At 25.4% G+C, this 19,111-nt stretch overlaps 1 protein-coding gene across 4 annotated transcripts in view; it reads right to left on the bottom strand.

Annotated features, from left to right (window-relative positions):
* LOC112591189 (protein turtle homolog B-like) overlaps positions 1–19,111 on the bottom strand; it is a 318,331-nt gene that overhangs the window by 160,648 nt on the left and 138,572 nt on the right. For all 4 annotated transcript variants that reach the window (XM_025334915.1, XM_025334918.1, XM_025334916.1 and 1 more), the window contains exon 3: positions 5,741–5,949. In XM_025334915.1, coding sequence (XP_025190700.1) covers positions 5,741–5,949 — 209 coding nt within the window. The remainder of the gene's footprint in view (positions 1–5,740; positions 5,950–19,111) is intronic.

Raw genomic sequence — 19,111 nt, 5'->3', positions numbered from 1 at the left:
CTTTGTCTTAATTAAATTATTAATTGATAATTATAAAAAATAGTGACAACTATTCCTAATTGATACTTTAGAAAATTTACTGAGAGAATAATAAAATGGATTGGTAATAAAATCTTAAAATAATCTTAACATAGTATATCAAACTTATACAAAACATTACAAAATAAATTAATAAATATTATTACTATCATGTAGATATACGTCCTACATTCGTCATGGATCAAATATGAAATCTTATTTCTGGGTAATCAATAATAAACTTAGTAGTTAGTATTAGCGGATCACAATAAATATACTCGTAGGTTGAAAATAGTATAACAGTGATTACAATAGTATTTCTGCTAAGCTACCATACCGCAGTAATATGGGTTACTTTGTATAATATAATACTTAAATTACTTACTATTTATTTATAAATTAACACTTAACTTTATTTAATACCATCTACATTACTTGTAACTGAACAGAGTCTTCCTTTTCTTCACTGACTGCCTCTTTTCGATAAACTAGCTCTCTCCAACCAGTCCAACCCTCTGTGGCTATCTACTTCTACTACTACTTTCCAGTTTCTCAGAGCCTCCACTAAACTACGTACTTCCTTGATTAAAATAACATATTTAAACCATATTATCAACGCAGTTACTCAACTTACACACACGCACACTTGATCACACCAAGAAACTCATTAAACATCTCCACACTGCTATAATATAAGTAAATAGTTCATAATTTACAAGTATAACAATGTTAAGTCGATCAAATAATTTTATGAGTTTCACTGCATTTTCGTACATTTATTTATCCTAAAACATTTAAATCTTAGTGAAGTAAATATAATAAACCTACAAAGGTTAAGAGAAAAAAAAAAGTACTAGAATTTGGTTTTTTTGTTAAAATAAGTTAAATATTAGTTATACTTATTATCATTTATTACTACTATCAATTATTTACCAAAATATTTTATTAAACTATTACATAATTTGTAAAGATAGTATAATATTTTAACACTTCCAATGTAAATGTTTTCTGTTTGTATGCTTTTAAAGTCTTAGATTAATTAAAAATTGGTATATTATATCATAACTATACTTAATTTAATTATTTCAGAATTTCAAACATGTGTACAGTTAATTGAGATAGTTGTTAAACATAAATAATTAATTAATAAGTCTACTTAATTAAAACCGTAAAATATGTTTACTAATCTAAACTAGCATATTAAAGTTTATAAGACGCATGTACAAACATTGCTTAGAAGATACCATATTTGTTATTGCTAAAATATTCAATGTTAAACACGAAATAATAATTATTTTTAAAAATTTTACCTTTGTGTAAAATATCAAACTACCTATTTATATAATATAATATTCTGCTGAGCTCAATAGGTATTCATATTAAAAAGTAAAATAAAAATAATAATTGTAAACTATTTCGTTACGAAATAGTAATTTTGAAATAATTATTAAATAAAAATGAATAATTATTAATTTTATGATATAATATACATTTATATAGTAATATTATTATTATTATTATTATTAAAATTATTAATATTATAATATAATATATATTTATATAATAATATTATTATTATAATTATTAATTTTTTGAATAATTATTCATAGTTTAATATTAGTTATTATATAAATTAATAAAATGTAAGAATAGCCAATTCAAATTAATTTCATTTTTTTTTTTAGTATTTCAGATATTTATTTTAGAAAAAAAGGGATTTCACTAAACAAAAAAATAAATAATGAAATAAATATATAAATTTTCTATTTTATGAAGGTATTTATTAAGTAAGTAATAAGGTTTGATAAGTATAAATAAAATAAAATGTATAAGTGTTATTTAAAAAAAAACATATAATATGTTATATTTTATCAAATACTATATAATCAACTATCATATATTAACTTAAAATTCATTGATAACTATGTAAATATTTTGAATTGTGATAAACATGGCATTATTTTTTATTTTTGAATTATACAGAATTATAATTTTAATCAAAGCATCACGCTGACAATTTTATAATAATATAATTTTGTTTTACTTAATTTATTTAAATACATTTCATGGTTTGACTATTGAATCAAAATTTTTGAATAAAAAGCACGTTACAAAACGAATAAAATTATTTAGAAACGTATTATTCAAATATTAAACCATTACAATGTACCTACAATAAATCACAAAATTATAAAACTGTTTTAATCCTTTTTTAACTTAAATAAAATCCTTAACCAAAGTTATTAATTTTTTACATAAACGCATTGTATTTATTAATGTTTAAAATATCACAGTAGCTACTTTTTATCAAAATAATTGTCAATGAAATAGTTATAATTTAAACAAAGATACGCACTTATAAATTAATCTATTGTTAATCTCTGAAAGTAAATATTATTTACTATAACTAGTTCTCATTTTATTTTGTTTTATTCATTTTGATTAATGATTTTGATGTTAAATATGAAGTGTGCGTATTAATTAGATATTGAAAAATAATATCAACAGAAAGGTAGTGGACTTTTTGCAGTATAACTCTTTCAAGAACAATAAGTGGACTCTGTGCTTAATAATATCTACCCACCTACGTTAATATTACTCATTGTCATTTCTCATGTTTATATTACTCTATTATAGGTTACAATAATAATATTATATACTTTCGTCATAATACAAATAGTAATAAATTATTACTAATAATATATAAAAATTAAAATTCCAATATTTGCATGAACATATACACAAGTCAAGTATTTACAACGAAATTCATTTGGTATTACCTCACAATTCTCCAATATCATAATAATGTACATAAATAAAAGAAAAATATATGTCATTATAATATTTTTACTTGGATAATGTAATAATCATGTCTTCACTAATGATAATAAACATTAACACGTTTACATAATTTATATTATTCTATTGTAAAAGTTAAAAAGTACAAAATTACAGTTCTAAAATGAATGAAAAACTTTAAAAATGGTAGCTAAAAATTTCACCAGGGTTTAAAACCATTAAGAATATAATTGATTTATAATACAATCATTTGCATTGAATATTATATGTGTTTTGTTTAATGACTTTTTCTGTAATTAGATTGTATAAAAGTTCCGTTTATTTTAAAGCTAAATAAAAAAAAAAAAAAAACTATTAAGTCTTTGGCAAACTAGTACATTTAAAAAAAAAACCATTTAATTTTTGAAATTGATTCATCGTTATTTAATAGTATGCCTTGTAAAATGTAACACCTTCTCGTGTAAGTTTAATCAATTAATTTTATTTATAAATAATAACATTTTCAAATAATGAATATATATATTATCATATGAATGAATAATTTTCGTTGATGGTTTATAATATTTGCATACTGACATACTAATAGTTAATACTGTCTAAATATCAAAATTAATGTAATGCATATAGAATATTTCACCAAGTATACTAACTCTATTATTTAATAATAAAATTATTCAAATTGTTCAAATTATATTTATTTATTTATTTTTTTAAATTTACTTAATAACCTTATTTCTAATTATTTCGATTTATTAAAATACAACTTGAAACACAAGTTGTTGTTTCAAAATGTATGTTGATGAAGAAAACTATTATAGTAGTAATTAAATAAAAGTTTAAATTAAGACATAAATTAAAAAAAAAAAAAATATGCACTTAGGTCTATTGAATGACTAACATCTGGAATAATTGTTTAACTCTGTAAAAACAGAGAAATTCAACTATTTAACAATTTTTTTTTTTCAATTATGGTGTACATATTATTATAAATGTTCTTTGTTTGGTTTAATTTTTTTAATTAAATATTTGTCTGCAAGCAATGCTTGTGTAAACTAATTTTAAATAGAAGTTTATTACGATTTGCCACTATAGAATGAATTAATTTCGTTCAGTTATGCAATTTTAAAATTAAAATAAAATGTTAAATTGGGTTTCAGCCAATAATTACACGTGCAAGCTTATTGTTTGTCTGAAAGCTTAAACCACACGAATAATGATTCATTTTCGGCTTTAGTGGTAATGCCGTGTTTACCGTGTTAATTTAAAACCAGTAGATAATAAATTATTCATATATTAATGACAAAACAAAACTAGATGCGATTTTTTTTAATTTGCGCAGAACACAGGGCTGATGTAATTACTGTCGACATAAATGGACAATTTATTTTCAATCAATTACTACCTCATGTTTTGTTATTTACAATTTTATTTTTGTTTAAAACCATGTACAGTCATAATATTTAACAAGGATTATTTTTATTGTTATTATTTAATCTTTTTCACAGTTTTATATTTAATTTAATTTTATGTGCTCTAACAATGGCGGCATCAGAATTATTCTCGGAGTGGCGTAAAGAAGAACTTGAAAATTACTTACATATTTTGTTATTCTTTAATATAAAATTATAACACAGAACGACAAAAAAATTGATTGCTATGTATAATTTTTATTCAACGTCAATATTATTATAATATCATTTAAAAAATTTACACAGGTTATAGTAAAAATAACTAATAGATATAATAAACTAGATAACTATGTAATACCTCTTGATCTAATAAGTATTTAATTAATAGTTATCAAATACTATTTACATTAAAAACTCTGGTTTAAACATTTTGATAAGAATATAAATTGTTAGTAATAACTTATTTGTTATTACTTACATAATTGGTTAATTAAACTCGTCGGTGATTTTTATTACATTATATGTATAAACATGTAATATATACGTATTATTATTTATATTATTTTTTATTGTTATATTATGTTGTTCGTTTGTATTACCTACAATTTTTATTACTAAACGTTTAATAAAATAAGTATATACTTTAAAACTACCACACAGTTTGTAAAGAATAACAAAATTCTTACATTATTTACATTTTAATCGATTCTATAAGCTATTGTACTTGAGTTATTAGCTCATCGCTATAACTTTATATTTATGATTGTCAACACGCGAATACGCAGAAAAATACGGATATTACTACATTAGTAAAGGATAATATATATTGGTCTCTTGAACTTTATAGTAGTAGGTTACTATCGCGTGCATTTGACTTTTGATTGTCTTATAAGTTGTTACTTATATGAAGTCAATACATTTGTTACCTATCAATTTAGCTTCTTAATTCTTATATAAAATGATAAATTGCTGTTCTATTTAATTAAAATGAATTTCATAATTATTTTTAAATATTATATTACTTATGATTTTAATAATTATTTTAATTGATTGTGTTGTAAAAGTATTTTCTTCTTTTCCATATTATTTCATGTATATTGGCTCCACATTCAAGTTTTTTTTTAATAAAATAATAATAAATATTTTATCAGACTATCGTAGTAATTAACATTCATGATTATTATCGTACCTAATAATTCAAAACACCTAACCTATAATAATAAAATATAAACCCAACACTTCTACCTGCACAGATATAATATTGTAGGATATACACGGTGGTAAAAAAAAATAACTTATTCCGTATAGTGTAGCATAAACTATTCCAAGTAAATTTAAATAAATAAATATACACTACAAGCACTATACAACAAAAATATTTATATTTATCAAACAACCATTATACTATTTTTCCTACAGACTCCTACTTATTATACCTAACACGACAAAAAAACACCGTTATGTTTGCTTGTACAAATTACATCACCATAATATTGGAATAGAAGATCACTTACCGATGACGGACAAGTTGTACCGGAAACTCTTGGTGGCGGAATTTCGGAAATCCACACGACATCTGTATACGCCCTCATCGTTCCGGTGTACTTCATCCACCAATAAACATGCCGGATCTGTAACTGTCCGGAAGGAGGCACGGTTGCCGAACACATCCGGCGCTGAATAATGGTGTGCTTGATCCAACGGCATGCCTCTTACGTCAAAGCTGTAAATATAAAATAATTTAGTCACGTTTTCAGCCAATGTATGAGATAATGTTGTATATTCATTTAGGTTTGGAGTGTTTTTATTTGATCTTTATCACCGCAATAGACACCAACACGTGAGTGTATTAATTTCTTATAGGTATATCAATAGTATCAATGTCCGTCCGTCAAAAATGAACATCTAACCCTCTGAACGATTTTATAGTTCTACACTAACCCTATATATATATATATATCATATATATATATGATGATGATGCTAAGAAATATTAATTTAGATTATTTTAGATAATGGTCATTTTTTATAATAGTGACATGAAAATAATAATAATCGTAATCAAATATGGCAATACTCGTGAAAACGTTTTTTTTTTTAGTCTATTTAAATAACAAATATATAACTGTATATTTACCACGTTGCATAATTTTAAAATGTACATAAATCCAATGGTTATATTTATTTAAAAATATTTAAAAAAAAATCTATACTTTTACTTCACGCAATTAGAAATTACGGAGATATAATGAAATTGTGTTGGCATCAAAGAGAAATGTCTACCATTTTTTTTTTCAAACACCATCAATTAAACATCAAATAAATATTTAAGCATTTAAATAATTAAAAACAAAACTATACAGTTATTTAAAACGTATATTTTACATAAATACTTTTTCCAAGATTTTATGCTTGTTGACGTAGTTATGAATAAAATGTACAAAGACAAAATTATACGGATTTATAATTAGCTCATTTAAATTCACCTTAAAATGTATAATGTATTAATAACAGATTTGCCTGGGGAGATACTTGGAATTTTATACTCAATGATAATCAAATAAGTTGACAAAGAGCATTATAATTACGTACATAATAATTACGTTTAAGATTATATTTTCTAGTATGTTTGTGTCACATAAACGAAATGTATCGTGAATCGATTATATTTCTTTTTTCATGTGATGTTCAATAATTAAAAAATAATATTCATGTAAAAATTCTAAATTAACATCCAAAAAAATATTATATTATTATAATATTAAATAATGGTAATAATGAAAGACATTCTTAATACACCCTAAGTATTAGACCCTTACGGACTGTAGATGAGTATACAAACAAAGTAGGTACAGTTACTGGTTATATATAATATTTTTCTAGTAAAACTAAGGTAATAGTTATACTCTAAATTTAAGCGATATCATCAAACATACCTTATTTCAGTGATAAAATATATGTTTTAATTAAAAAAAAAAAAATTAAAAGTGATCTATTATAATTATTAAAACTGTCTTCTACATGTGTATATACATTATCTGGATAACAATATTAGAGTTTATTACAGTATTACCAGCAAGCATAATTTTACATTTAAATCAAAATTGGAAAATCGCTCAGAATATGTTGTATAATAGATATCAAATAAATTGGAATATAATTGAATAGGTCATTTTAATGAATGTATTCAAATTGAATTTAATGATAAATCATCGTATACTAAAAAACAGTCGATGAGACGGTTTGTTCGCATATATTTCTAAAGATGTTTTATTATATATTTATATTGATATTAGTGTAGTAATAATAGTACAAAGGTTGAACAAAGTTATGTCAAAAAATAATTACATAATAATAAAATTATCATCGGTGTAAAATAACATAAAAGTTATCAAGATATTTTTTTAATTTAATAGTATATGAATTCGATAAGTATACTTATAATAAGTATTTTTATAGTGTTAAAATGTTTTGAGACCTTACAAATAATATGTATTATATGAATCACTAACAATCTCATTGCCTTTAAGTGTCTATTAAAATTAGTCTTAAGATTAAAACGTATTATTATTACAGAATAAAAAAAATACAATACATCATTGTAAAAATAATACATACATTTGGAACCTAAAATGGGATCTAACTACCAAAATATATCATAGTAAAATAATAAAACCATTGAATTAGGTATTCAATAATGCATAAAAAAAAACTCATCTCATAATACTCTATTTTTCAATTTATGATATAACCATCTTGTTTAATATATTTAAAAAAAATGCAATTATAATATTGCAATAATGGTTCAGCATTAATCATGAATCACGTACACTGATAGAAAAAAAAAATAATTGTCATTGCAAATGCAATTTTATAACGTAAATCATTATTGGTTTGCTCTCAACTCTTAACTTATTTTTAAAAATCTCTGATCGTTTACTAAACTTACCAACATATAGTATAAAATGGCACTTACTTTGTGTTGATAATATCTACCTATTATATAATATTACGTTTTTTGTAACGCATAATTATACAGACTGCGGAAATTGTACAATATTATTTAACATGCACTACACGTTGACCAAATTAATCTTTCATGAAACTTTAACGGTAGACAATTATTTTTAGAAAAAAATCACGATCATCACCGTTTCAAAGTTTTCTTTAGAACCTTAAAAGTTTATATCGAAAACGTTTTATCTGTCCATTGGCGATTTCTCGATTTCGAAGCATCGGGACTCGAAAATTTATAAGCGCCAAATGAGTTGTAGAACAAACTACTAAAACGGTAAGTAAGTAATATCCCAACGACTTTTAGATTTGATTTATGATAATTGTATTACCGAAGAATTATAACGGTTTGCTGGTCAAGTGTGTAATCACTAACCACACGAACATCGAAAATCATTTCCTACAAATTGCAGCTGCCGTGTACAAATCGTACTATTATCGTTAAAATAAAATATTATATTATACGAAATTGGGGGGAGAGTGTCACGGATGACGGGATCCATTGAATAAACAGTCGTATAATCCGGCCCATTGGTCGTCTTTCCGTACGAAATTTAATTGAATACTCCACTCCGCGTTCTCGTGCATCAACTCGGCACGAGTACGACTGTGCATCACTGCGGTAGGGATAGGCGGTAGATTTCCACGACTTTTTTCAAGACTGGACGGGTGGGACGAGGAAAGATTACGAGCCCGAATGGTATGTAAAGTCGTAAATTTCCAGACCAATTAACAGATAAACCGGATAGCGTTGGGTTATGCATGTTAATATCGTCGTCGGGCGTTAATAATTGACCTAGTGTAGTATATTATTATTATTGTGTGTGTGTGTGTGTGTGTGTGTGTGTGAGTGTGTGCTTATATATAGTGTTCACGGTGCAGGGTTATAGTTGCTTCGAGACCGCGGCAAGGGTTGTGTCTCGGGGATTCGGGTTTTTTACGCCCGTTGCATTCGCTACCGTCCGCCACTGCTGTACATAATAATAAACGTAGCTATATTATACCGATTATAATATATTTTAAATTATTGTATCTCGTACCATTACAACTACATCTATTATAAGGAAAACGCAGCAGATGGTTGGAAATGTTAGATTTTAATTTTCTTGCCTTTGCTGATGGTGCGAGTCAGTCACAAACTTACAGTGAAGATCTATTATAGGTACTGCTATTTATTTAAATCCTATATCACATAAACCTTTTCTTCGTACGTTTTTTAGTATGAAAGTGTTTCACGTTATAGTATACAACTGCTTTCTCTTTCTTATAGTCCCTTCAATCGGAGAATATATAGTATCGAATAATCTATACGAATTGTATTATTTGCTGAAGTAGTATGCTGATTTTAAGGGGCTTTTAACGACGGAAATCAATGAGCTAACGGAGGAAAATATTCAAAAACCTATCATAACCAACTCCATATGGGTCAACATAGATAAAATGTAAATGGCACTTGATAAAAATGTAGGTACTACTTGTAGTAAATGAAATGAAAAATGAGTAGAATAACAAACAATAGCAAATATCTACGTCATGTTGTTAAAGATGCTAGACGGAATTGTAAGAATACATTAAATTTATCGTATTTCACTGCCAACCGAATCGAAATCTAATGTGACATTTCGAACGTCATGTTGGATCAGAATCAGTTAGTTGTTCACGTAACGAACATCCTTCATTCCTTTCAAAATGCGGAACGTGAGGATAGTATAAGTATCACATAAGGTAAATACTAGTCATTGAATTTTTATCAAATGTGAAATATTTTCACAACTCATAGAAATCCTAAATTTAAAAATATTTTGAATGGTCTATTATTAAAACAAAACAATAAATAACAATGATGAGATTAACGATAGGAAAATATTAAAAAATACCAGCAATTTAAATCCCTAAAAAATAATGCATTGCACTAAACTTTGACATAGTTATGTACATACGTGTAGTACATTTTTAACTTGAACAGTCATGCAGTTCGTATATATATATATATATATATATTAGTTACCATGAAACTCCGACAAAGATATTATTTTCAACTGGAAAATAACTTTTTTAGAATATTTTTAAAAGCCTTGCTCATCATAGACGTGCGCAGAGTTTCCGATCAGGTATAGCATCTATTTCTATTTCGTTGATTATTATTTCTTGATAACTTTTATTTAAAGGAACATTTTCAGACGTATCTACGTCAGCAAATTTTTAACCAATAGATATATTGTATATTTGTCAACGCCTTAAAATAAATAGCTATTTTGTCATGAATTTAACTTTAAACATACAGTATAATTACATTACAAATACGCAGAAAAAAAAAATTGGCGTTACAGAAAGAACAGATGCAGCGTAGTCTGCATGTGCTTCACCCGTACGCAGGCCCATGTTGCTTATCGCTTATCGCAAACATGTCCTTCGAAAATACATTTTTTGGAAATCTAAAAACAATTAATATATATATATGATATATATATATTGCTTTATTTAACCATTTTTTGCAGAAGACTAATATCCGAGAAGTCATTAAAAAATATTATAGATTATAGATGATTCGTAAAAGTTTCAAAATCTAGTGAATAATAATTTTGAATTACAACAAAATAACTAAAAACTTTTATTTTTTAAAAATATTTATTTTCATTCAAACTTGAAACTAAAATTTCTTTAAGAAATATTGTTTATATATCTATTACATTTTCTGATTTCAGTATGAACTTTATATTTAATTTCCAAGCTTAAGCTAAGAAAAATTGAAAATTTTTTAAATAATTTAAAAATGTTAATGATTTTAACAAATTTTGTCAACATGCTAACTTCAAAGATTAATAAAAAAAAATCGTATCTACTGCCTAAATATTTAAAATAATTTTAAGAGAACAGCTTATATAGAATCTTTTATTAAAAACGTTTAAATATTTTGTCTAAGCCTAAAAAAAAAATGTTAATAACTCATTTCAATGATCTACGACTATTCGTTTTTAAATTACAACAAAAAATAAATTTGTTTAATGATAATCAATGTTTCATGTATAAAAATTTATCTTTGTTAAAATTTAAACTTCATGCACTCATAAAAAATATTAGTAAAATTAGAACTTTTTTTTAATTTTATTAATAACAACAAATAGTACATAGTACACCTTGTATTATATTTAAAATTCCAAGTATAAATATATTTAAACTATTTTATTTATTATTATTATTTTTTTTTTTTATTCCAAATAATAGTTTTTTTTTTTTTTAAAAGTCGCAAATTTAAATTTATGTTTTCAAGCTTTTTTTTCAACATTTATTACAAAACAATTTAATTTGAAATGTCTACACATAGCTCAAAAAGAGTCAATACATTTTGAACATTATCATTGCAATTATGCATAAAAAATTATAACTTAAACATCCAAATAAAATGTCAACGATCACCTGTTTTTTAATTTTGAATTAGGTACAATAAAATAAGAAACTGTATATTGTCAAACAATTATTTTAGATAGATATTCACAATTTTTTTTTTCTTAATAATTATAATAAGTTTTGAGAATTTTTGATTTTTCTTAAAATTACTAATTAAATCCAATTTTCTAACCTTCAAAGCAAAAGATCAAAGTATTTTTTTTCCATTATAAAACTTAACACCTAAATAAATAAATAACACACATCATTGTAAAATCGATGAATTCATCGTTCCACTCAGAATCTAAAAATGAATAAATAAATCATAAAAAATAATTAACACTCGTGCTCGCTCTTTTAACGGTTTGAAATGATTTTTATTTTAATGGCAGATCTGACATTCGACATTCTCCTTGAAATGTTGTCACAGTTTAGTACTCTTATTTTTATGTTTATACTTACGCGCGGCCTTTTATATTATAATGTATAAATAAATACGTAAAATTAATATCACGTCATTTTGTGTCCCATGGGTTGAGAAAGTACTGTCAAAAGCGCGCATATACATCCTACTTATTTATAAGTTAGGTATGTACACATTGTACACTATATGTATGTGCACAACGGAACTACTGTGGAACTGCCCCGTAATGGAGCGGGACTGAGGGGAGAAAAAATATAAATGAGAAAAAAAATTGTGCACGTTACTTTAAATATCGCAACTGTGACGATGACATATCCATGTTTTTTTATTTATTTTTTTTTTTTTTACCTATGAACGATTCGTTGTCGTTACAACACAACGCTGCTGGTAAAAGAAAATTCAAAAACGCTCAAATTTACCAGGAGATTTTCCGTAATGTTATATTACGAAAATAACCACCTAGTGCCCTTGTATAATAATGTACATATTATAATATTGTATACTAAATAGATGTGTGCAATTGACTATGTGGTTGCGGTTTTTCCGGTTAAATATTTCGAGTTCGACTGAGCGGGTACAGCGCCGTGTTCATTGTAATATCACAATGTCGCACGGTATAATATTATAATTTAATACGTGCAATAATACACGTATACCTATGTCCTATATATATATATATGTATATTATTTGCGAATTGAAACAAGCACAGTACAGAGATAATAATATAATAATGGCCGAATTCCTTAATATTTTATCCGCCGTGGAAAGGCTTTACAAGCGGTACCATATTATAATAAATCATGGGATTTGGTGTGCAGAGACCGTATATTAATAAACACCTCATTGTAGTTTTTCTTTTGTTCTGTTAATCATTGTTAAGCACACATACACGCACGCGGTCACGTACACATCTATACTATGTGCATTTGATATGTACATATAAACATATAAATTACGATATAAATATATAATATTTATGAGAGAATTATTATTTGTGTGAGAATGCGTGAAAGAGAAATATTATCGTTGACTCGAAAGAACCCCCTATATAAGTGCAAAATTGTCAAATTTAAATTTCTGTAACCACCCCCCCCCCCCCCCCCCCCCCCCAAAAAAAAAAAAAAAAAAAAAAAAAACACCACAACCGGGATTCAGAAAAAAACATTAGTATTAATATAAAATTAATACTCATATGTGTTATATTTCTTTTATAATTAATGAAATATAAAATACATCTCTAACCTCTCAAAGACAATCCCACATGATTTGCCTGACTGATTTTAAATATCTTCTTTAATCTACGTAACGTGTAATAAAAAATTAAAAACATAAAAAATCTATTACATGATTTAAAAAAATTCAAATCTATGATGTAGATAAAAAGTATTTATAAATTTAAAATCCTATTTTTTTTTTTTTATAATAATCAAGTATGTTATGCATTTTTTTTAAAGTTACATATATATGCAATAAAAAACCATTTAGTTGGCGGACAATTTCATTATCATAATCCATAGAATATAAACACACGGTATGATATATTAAAACGTATTGATATTAACATTAATTAAATGTTATGTTAGATACTCTATCATAACATAAATGAAAAAAATAAAAATATTAATACGTACATCGTAAATTGTAATTCAAAAATTAATTTGATATCGTGACATTGGTTGGTATACTGATTTTTACGAATGTATGATTTAATGTTTGTATTCATTACAATAACCTTATACAGGAAAAAAAAGCTTGTTAGTATAATTAAAAACATTGAAATGAATATTAATTCAATATGAAATTGAATAGGTATTGATACAGAACAATAAGATCAATTGATTTTTTTTTTTACTGTTTGGCGTCATAAAAATTAACGACCGTCCAACAGACCTTCGTAAGGTTAGGTTGCATGTATAGAAGGGTTTGGTGATAAATTAAAAACAAACGGCTGTAATTTGTATGTACACATATATATAAAAAAAAAAAAAATAATAATAATAAAATAATAATCGATTTTGATGTAATATGAAAATAAAAAATAAGTATAATTGTGATACTGTAAATGAGGAAAGCAATGACTCTGACAGTTATGGCAGAAGGTACGACAGGAAAAATTTTAAAAAAACGTGAGAATAATTTGATGGCGAGAAAAATTTTTCATAAAAAAAAAAAAATTAATTTTAATAAAAATATTTGAGGCTTTTAGAATTATATGTGAATTATAATATATTATGAAAACTGATTTTTTCTTTAAATTAATGAAAATGATTATTATCAGCTGATATCCGTTTTAATTAGGCAAGCATCTGACAGTTTTCTATCTCATGTTTTCTCATTAAACATACTACGTTGTTGGATCTAAATGGATGAAAACGATTCATCTCGAAAAAACATTTATTCGGTACGAGTTAAGCTGTAACTAACAAGATAATCCATTTAACGCTATCCGCCATTTTTTATTCTTGTTCTAATTTAATAGTCGTGCGTTTTTTCTACTCCAATATTCTAATTTTCATTAATAGGGGAAAAAACGGCTTCAATAAAATGTTTACTAAATACTTATATAGACAATTCTGCATAATATTTATACAATTTATCAGAAGATAATATGATGGCAATTTTGTTTTGAAAAATGATGTAACGATTTATATTCGAATCTCAAAATAATAAAATATAGTAGTTGTTACTTATACAGAAAATAATATGTATGTATTATACACTTTAATTATAAATTATATCTTTATGTTCATATACGTAATTATATTTTCATAAATTATTATCTATTTTTTTTTTTTTTTTAGTTTTACCTAGTGTATATAATATAAATAGCTAACAAAAATGGTATATTTAAAATTAGAGTTAAATGACTTCTGAGTAGATGAAAAAATGAACTTATAAATAAAAAAAAAAAAATTTTAAATAATATTTAAATAAAACATAGGTACAACTGTATAGCAAATTATTTGCATTAGTAAAAAAATGATTACATGGAAATGTGTAGGAAGAATGTAACAATACTTAGTCAAAAATAATAATGTCGTTCGTCGTTACGTAATATATTATTATAATTCAACAGTGATGACAATAAATTAAAAGCGGCTTGGCAGTAGTGCGGTGTGTGTATAATAGTACCCATCGTAGCAGTGGCGGCGAAAAACAATTTGTGCATTAAACGCGCACAAAGGTCGAACGACGTGTATGTTTGTGTGTGTGTGTGCACGAGAGTATATACCATACATATGTACGTTGTGTGTGGAACTAATTTCATAATGGTTTGTCGGGCATGTTTGGGGCATTTCAATTACTGCAGCAGTTCGTACGATGAAAATAATAATAAGAAAGACCTTTTAAAAGACTGTTTTCGTATATAGTATGTACTGGTGAATATAATTTCGTCGACACATAAAATAAGGCCCTTGCCCAAAAGAAAAAACAAAAATAAAAATTCCTAACGCGACTAGCACGAAGTGGGTATAGGTGTATATAGGTACCCACCACCCCCTCACAGCCGGCCGATCGACAAACACTACACTGCTACCTTCGGTATTTCGAGTAGATATATGTGTACACACCAGTAGCCGTTATTAAATGAATTAGAATAACGTTTCGGTTCATTGGATTTGACGGGGGGTCCGGCCGACCTTTGTCGAATAATACCATAGCCAACAGCGACTTTCCGCCTATTCACATTCCACCGGAATACACGCGAAGGGTTCGGCAATGTCCGTCCTCGCTGAAATGCCTCAACCCCTAGGTATAAATGTGCAAACGCGACCGACCTCAAGATGTTATCATGAAACGTTTCTTTTGGGGTTCCCTCACACTTCATATAATAATAATATCAATACGTTCATATTCGTGGTATGTACGACTTCTTTTCTTTAAATAGTATTTTTTTTTTACCGCCAGCAGTAAATATAGGGCGTAGGCGTATTATTAATATACTGATAATCGTAAAATTTATTTCATTTTTAACACAACGTAATTATGATTGATAAAATATGTAAATTTAGTATCATTCATTGTTTTGCTCACACCCTATGGTCATTGTGAAATAGTTCTATTATAAGAAGTCATGGTTTGCATGAAAATGATTAAAATAACGAATATAATTTAATACTAGTACAATTAGTAATAGTGTATCAAGTTTATTCATAAAATATCAGTTAAAAATATAATTTTTCATTTAACTATCTAATAATATGTACGAAGTGTTTTTTTTCTATTTTTAATCAACAATTAAGTTCGTTTTTTTCTAGTACATTTCATTACTAAAAAAAAAAATTATAAAATTAATAAAATTTTATTTTTTATGTAAAAATATATCATTACATATAATTAATAGACATACTGTAATATAGTATAATAGTATTAATTATTTTAATAATATATCATATGGATACAACTCTCTAGACAGATATTTACAATTTTTCAAACGATTCGCAGTTAATGAATAGTATTATTTAACATCATACATATAACATAAAAAAATATTTTTGAAAACGAATATTTTATATTATCAATAGCTATGATTCGTTTTATAATTTATGTTGCATATAGGAATATAGCAGAAAATTTGGTAAACTGCGGAACATTGAAGTTATTGAAGTTAAATAGTGAGAGTTAAGTTGGAGAATCTATTTTACCATTTAAATTTTATATCTTAAGTCACCATAATTAAGTTTAATCAAACTTGTACAACACTCTTTTATAGTATTTTACTACTATTTAGTATGATTTGTCTCGTTAATATGATTTAGAATGTCATCCTATATTTTAATGATATTCATATATAACTACAAGACTTTTTACCTTGCCTTTAATCAATAACTTAATCACAACATTTAAATATAAAGCTGTTAATATAAAAAATGTATTTAAAATATTATAAAAAAACATTTGGATAAGTGTTACACATAAACTTGAAATAGATCTATCAGTGAAATCTGCAATATCTTAAATATATAACATAAATAATATCACTTATAAATGTTAAAACATACAAATACGTTATTCGTTTTTTTAAAACAACATGACTTTTACGCTCTGCAAGTACCAGTCGTAAAAACAGTGAAATCGTAATAATACAAATTAAGAACAATTCAGCGTGATGACATATTTTTTATTATCATATTGAATCATTAAAATGCGATGTGCTCTACATTCCGCTTTCGATTGTATTGCCGAAATGTCGTTTATACGTCGCGGGTGGAGAATATCGTGGCGGTCTCGGTAACTGCGCATAGTATATACCGCGTACTTCCGGACAATGCGACTCGTCATATTTATGCGAGTAAAACTTATACAGAGAGCAACTCGCGTCTATAACTTACTTGCATGCGCACATACACACAATACACCCTTGTAAGTCGCCTCTTTCCGGAAAAGGAATGAGTTGGCGCATCACATACGCCGTGTGTGTGTGTGAGATACCTATGAACCTATGACATAGAGTTCGCAAAGTGTGTTGTTCACTTCCAACGAATTAAATTCACTAGGAGCAATGTCTGGCCGGGACACTTACCTCAAATCCATTTCCACCGAGTAATTCAATAATTGCTCCAAATGCTTTCATCGTCACTCGAAAGATATGTTGTTTAATAAATTATTATATCCTCACCAATTATCGCGTTTATCAATATATTAATAATGCGCGTATTCAATAAAAAATTTAAAAGTTGAATAAATTTAGAATAAACATTTTTATTATATATATATTTATTGTATATAGTAACAGAAACGTTTAGAGATTGTACACAATAAATTCTACATAAGAAATACAGAGCGAACATCAGAATAATTTTATAATGTAACCGAATAGGGATAAAATAGTATTGTATATTGTACATACGGTTCATTATAAAATGTCTGCGAAAAAAATGTTTTAGCAATAAAATATCACTTGAAAACGGTTTGATTAAATAATTCAAAAATAACCAAAAAAATTTGATTTTTTTTTCAGTAACAACTGATGATATTTAGTGATATACGTATTAGAATTAAAAACTATCCAATAATTTTCTTAGTCATTAATTGGTCATTGTTATTCTTTTTTAACAATTTTTTTTGATGTTATTTAAATGTATGAATTATTTCCTAAAATTCTATTAAAAATTAACGCATGTATGCCAACAGCTAAAACTTTGTCTAACTATCCAAAATTATTCACAACAGTTTAATAAATATTTTTGAAAATTTCCTACTATTTATTTAAATTTGATTTATTTCATAGTTATTTCTGAAAGAGCACTGATCACTGTAAACTTCACATCAACGAACAACGACCAACTTATTATCAAACATATTATTATTTATTATTTTAAAAAAACAATATATTTTAAATATTAATTAATTCAATCAATATTAATTAATTTTTATTATTTCAAGCTAATATACTAAATTTTTAGAATAAGCAAAATATTAAGAAATACAATAAATAATATCCACTCAAATTTCATACAAGAATTAAGCAATCGATTAGTAAAAGATACAAAATGTGGCAATGAATATATAGACATTAAGAATTATAGGTACTCGTATTTAAAATATAAAGACGAAAAAATGACATTTAAATATACATTCAAACAACAATTCGTAAGTTATAAATTTAAACTCAAATTTTTAAATACAGCTAATGAATTAAACATCTATAAATAAAATTATAACTTGTCTTTAATCTTTAATAATCTATTAAATTATCTATTTTATTATATAAAATAATATGTAAGCAGTTCAAACTTGAGCCACTAAAAATTATATTTAAATTATAGAACAATTTATTTTAGAGATACTCGTTTATAAATTGAAAATATTTTTCCTGGACTTTTTTTTAATAAACACTTGTTCGAACCACTGTTCAAAGTTACGTTATTTTCTTTTTTAACATGAAATTTTTTCAATATTGGTATCATTGATTACAGTCTGAAATATTAATAAGTCTATATTTTTTTAAATAAAGAAACAGTATAACGCGCAATAATTCTATGCATTTATTTTTCATTAATTGATTATTTTAACAAAGTCGTGTTTTTCAAACGAGGTTAATAAAAAAATATATAT

Source organism: Melanaphis sacchari, unplaced genomic scaffold (assembly GCF_002803265.2).
Source record: "Melanaphis sacchari strain LSU unplaced genomic scaffold, SCAv2.0 Contig12_pilon_pilon, whole genome shotgun sequence".
Taxonomy (NCBI): Eukaryota; Metazoa; Arthropoda; class Insecta; order Hemiptera; family Aphididae; genus Melanaphis; species Melanaphis sacchari.
Note: the sequence above shows the minus strand (reverse complement) of the source record. Positions and strands in the feature narration are given on the sequence as shown.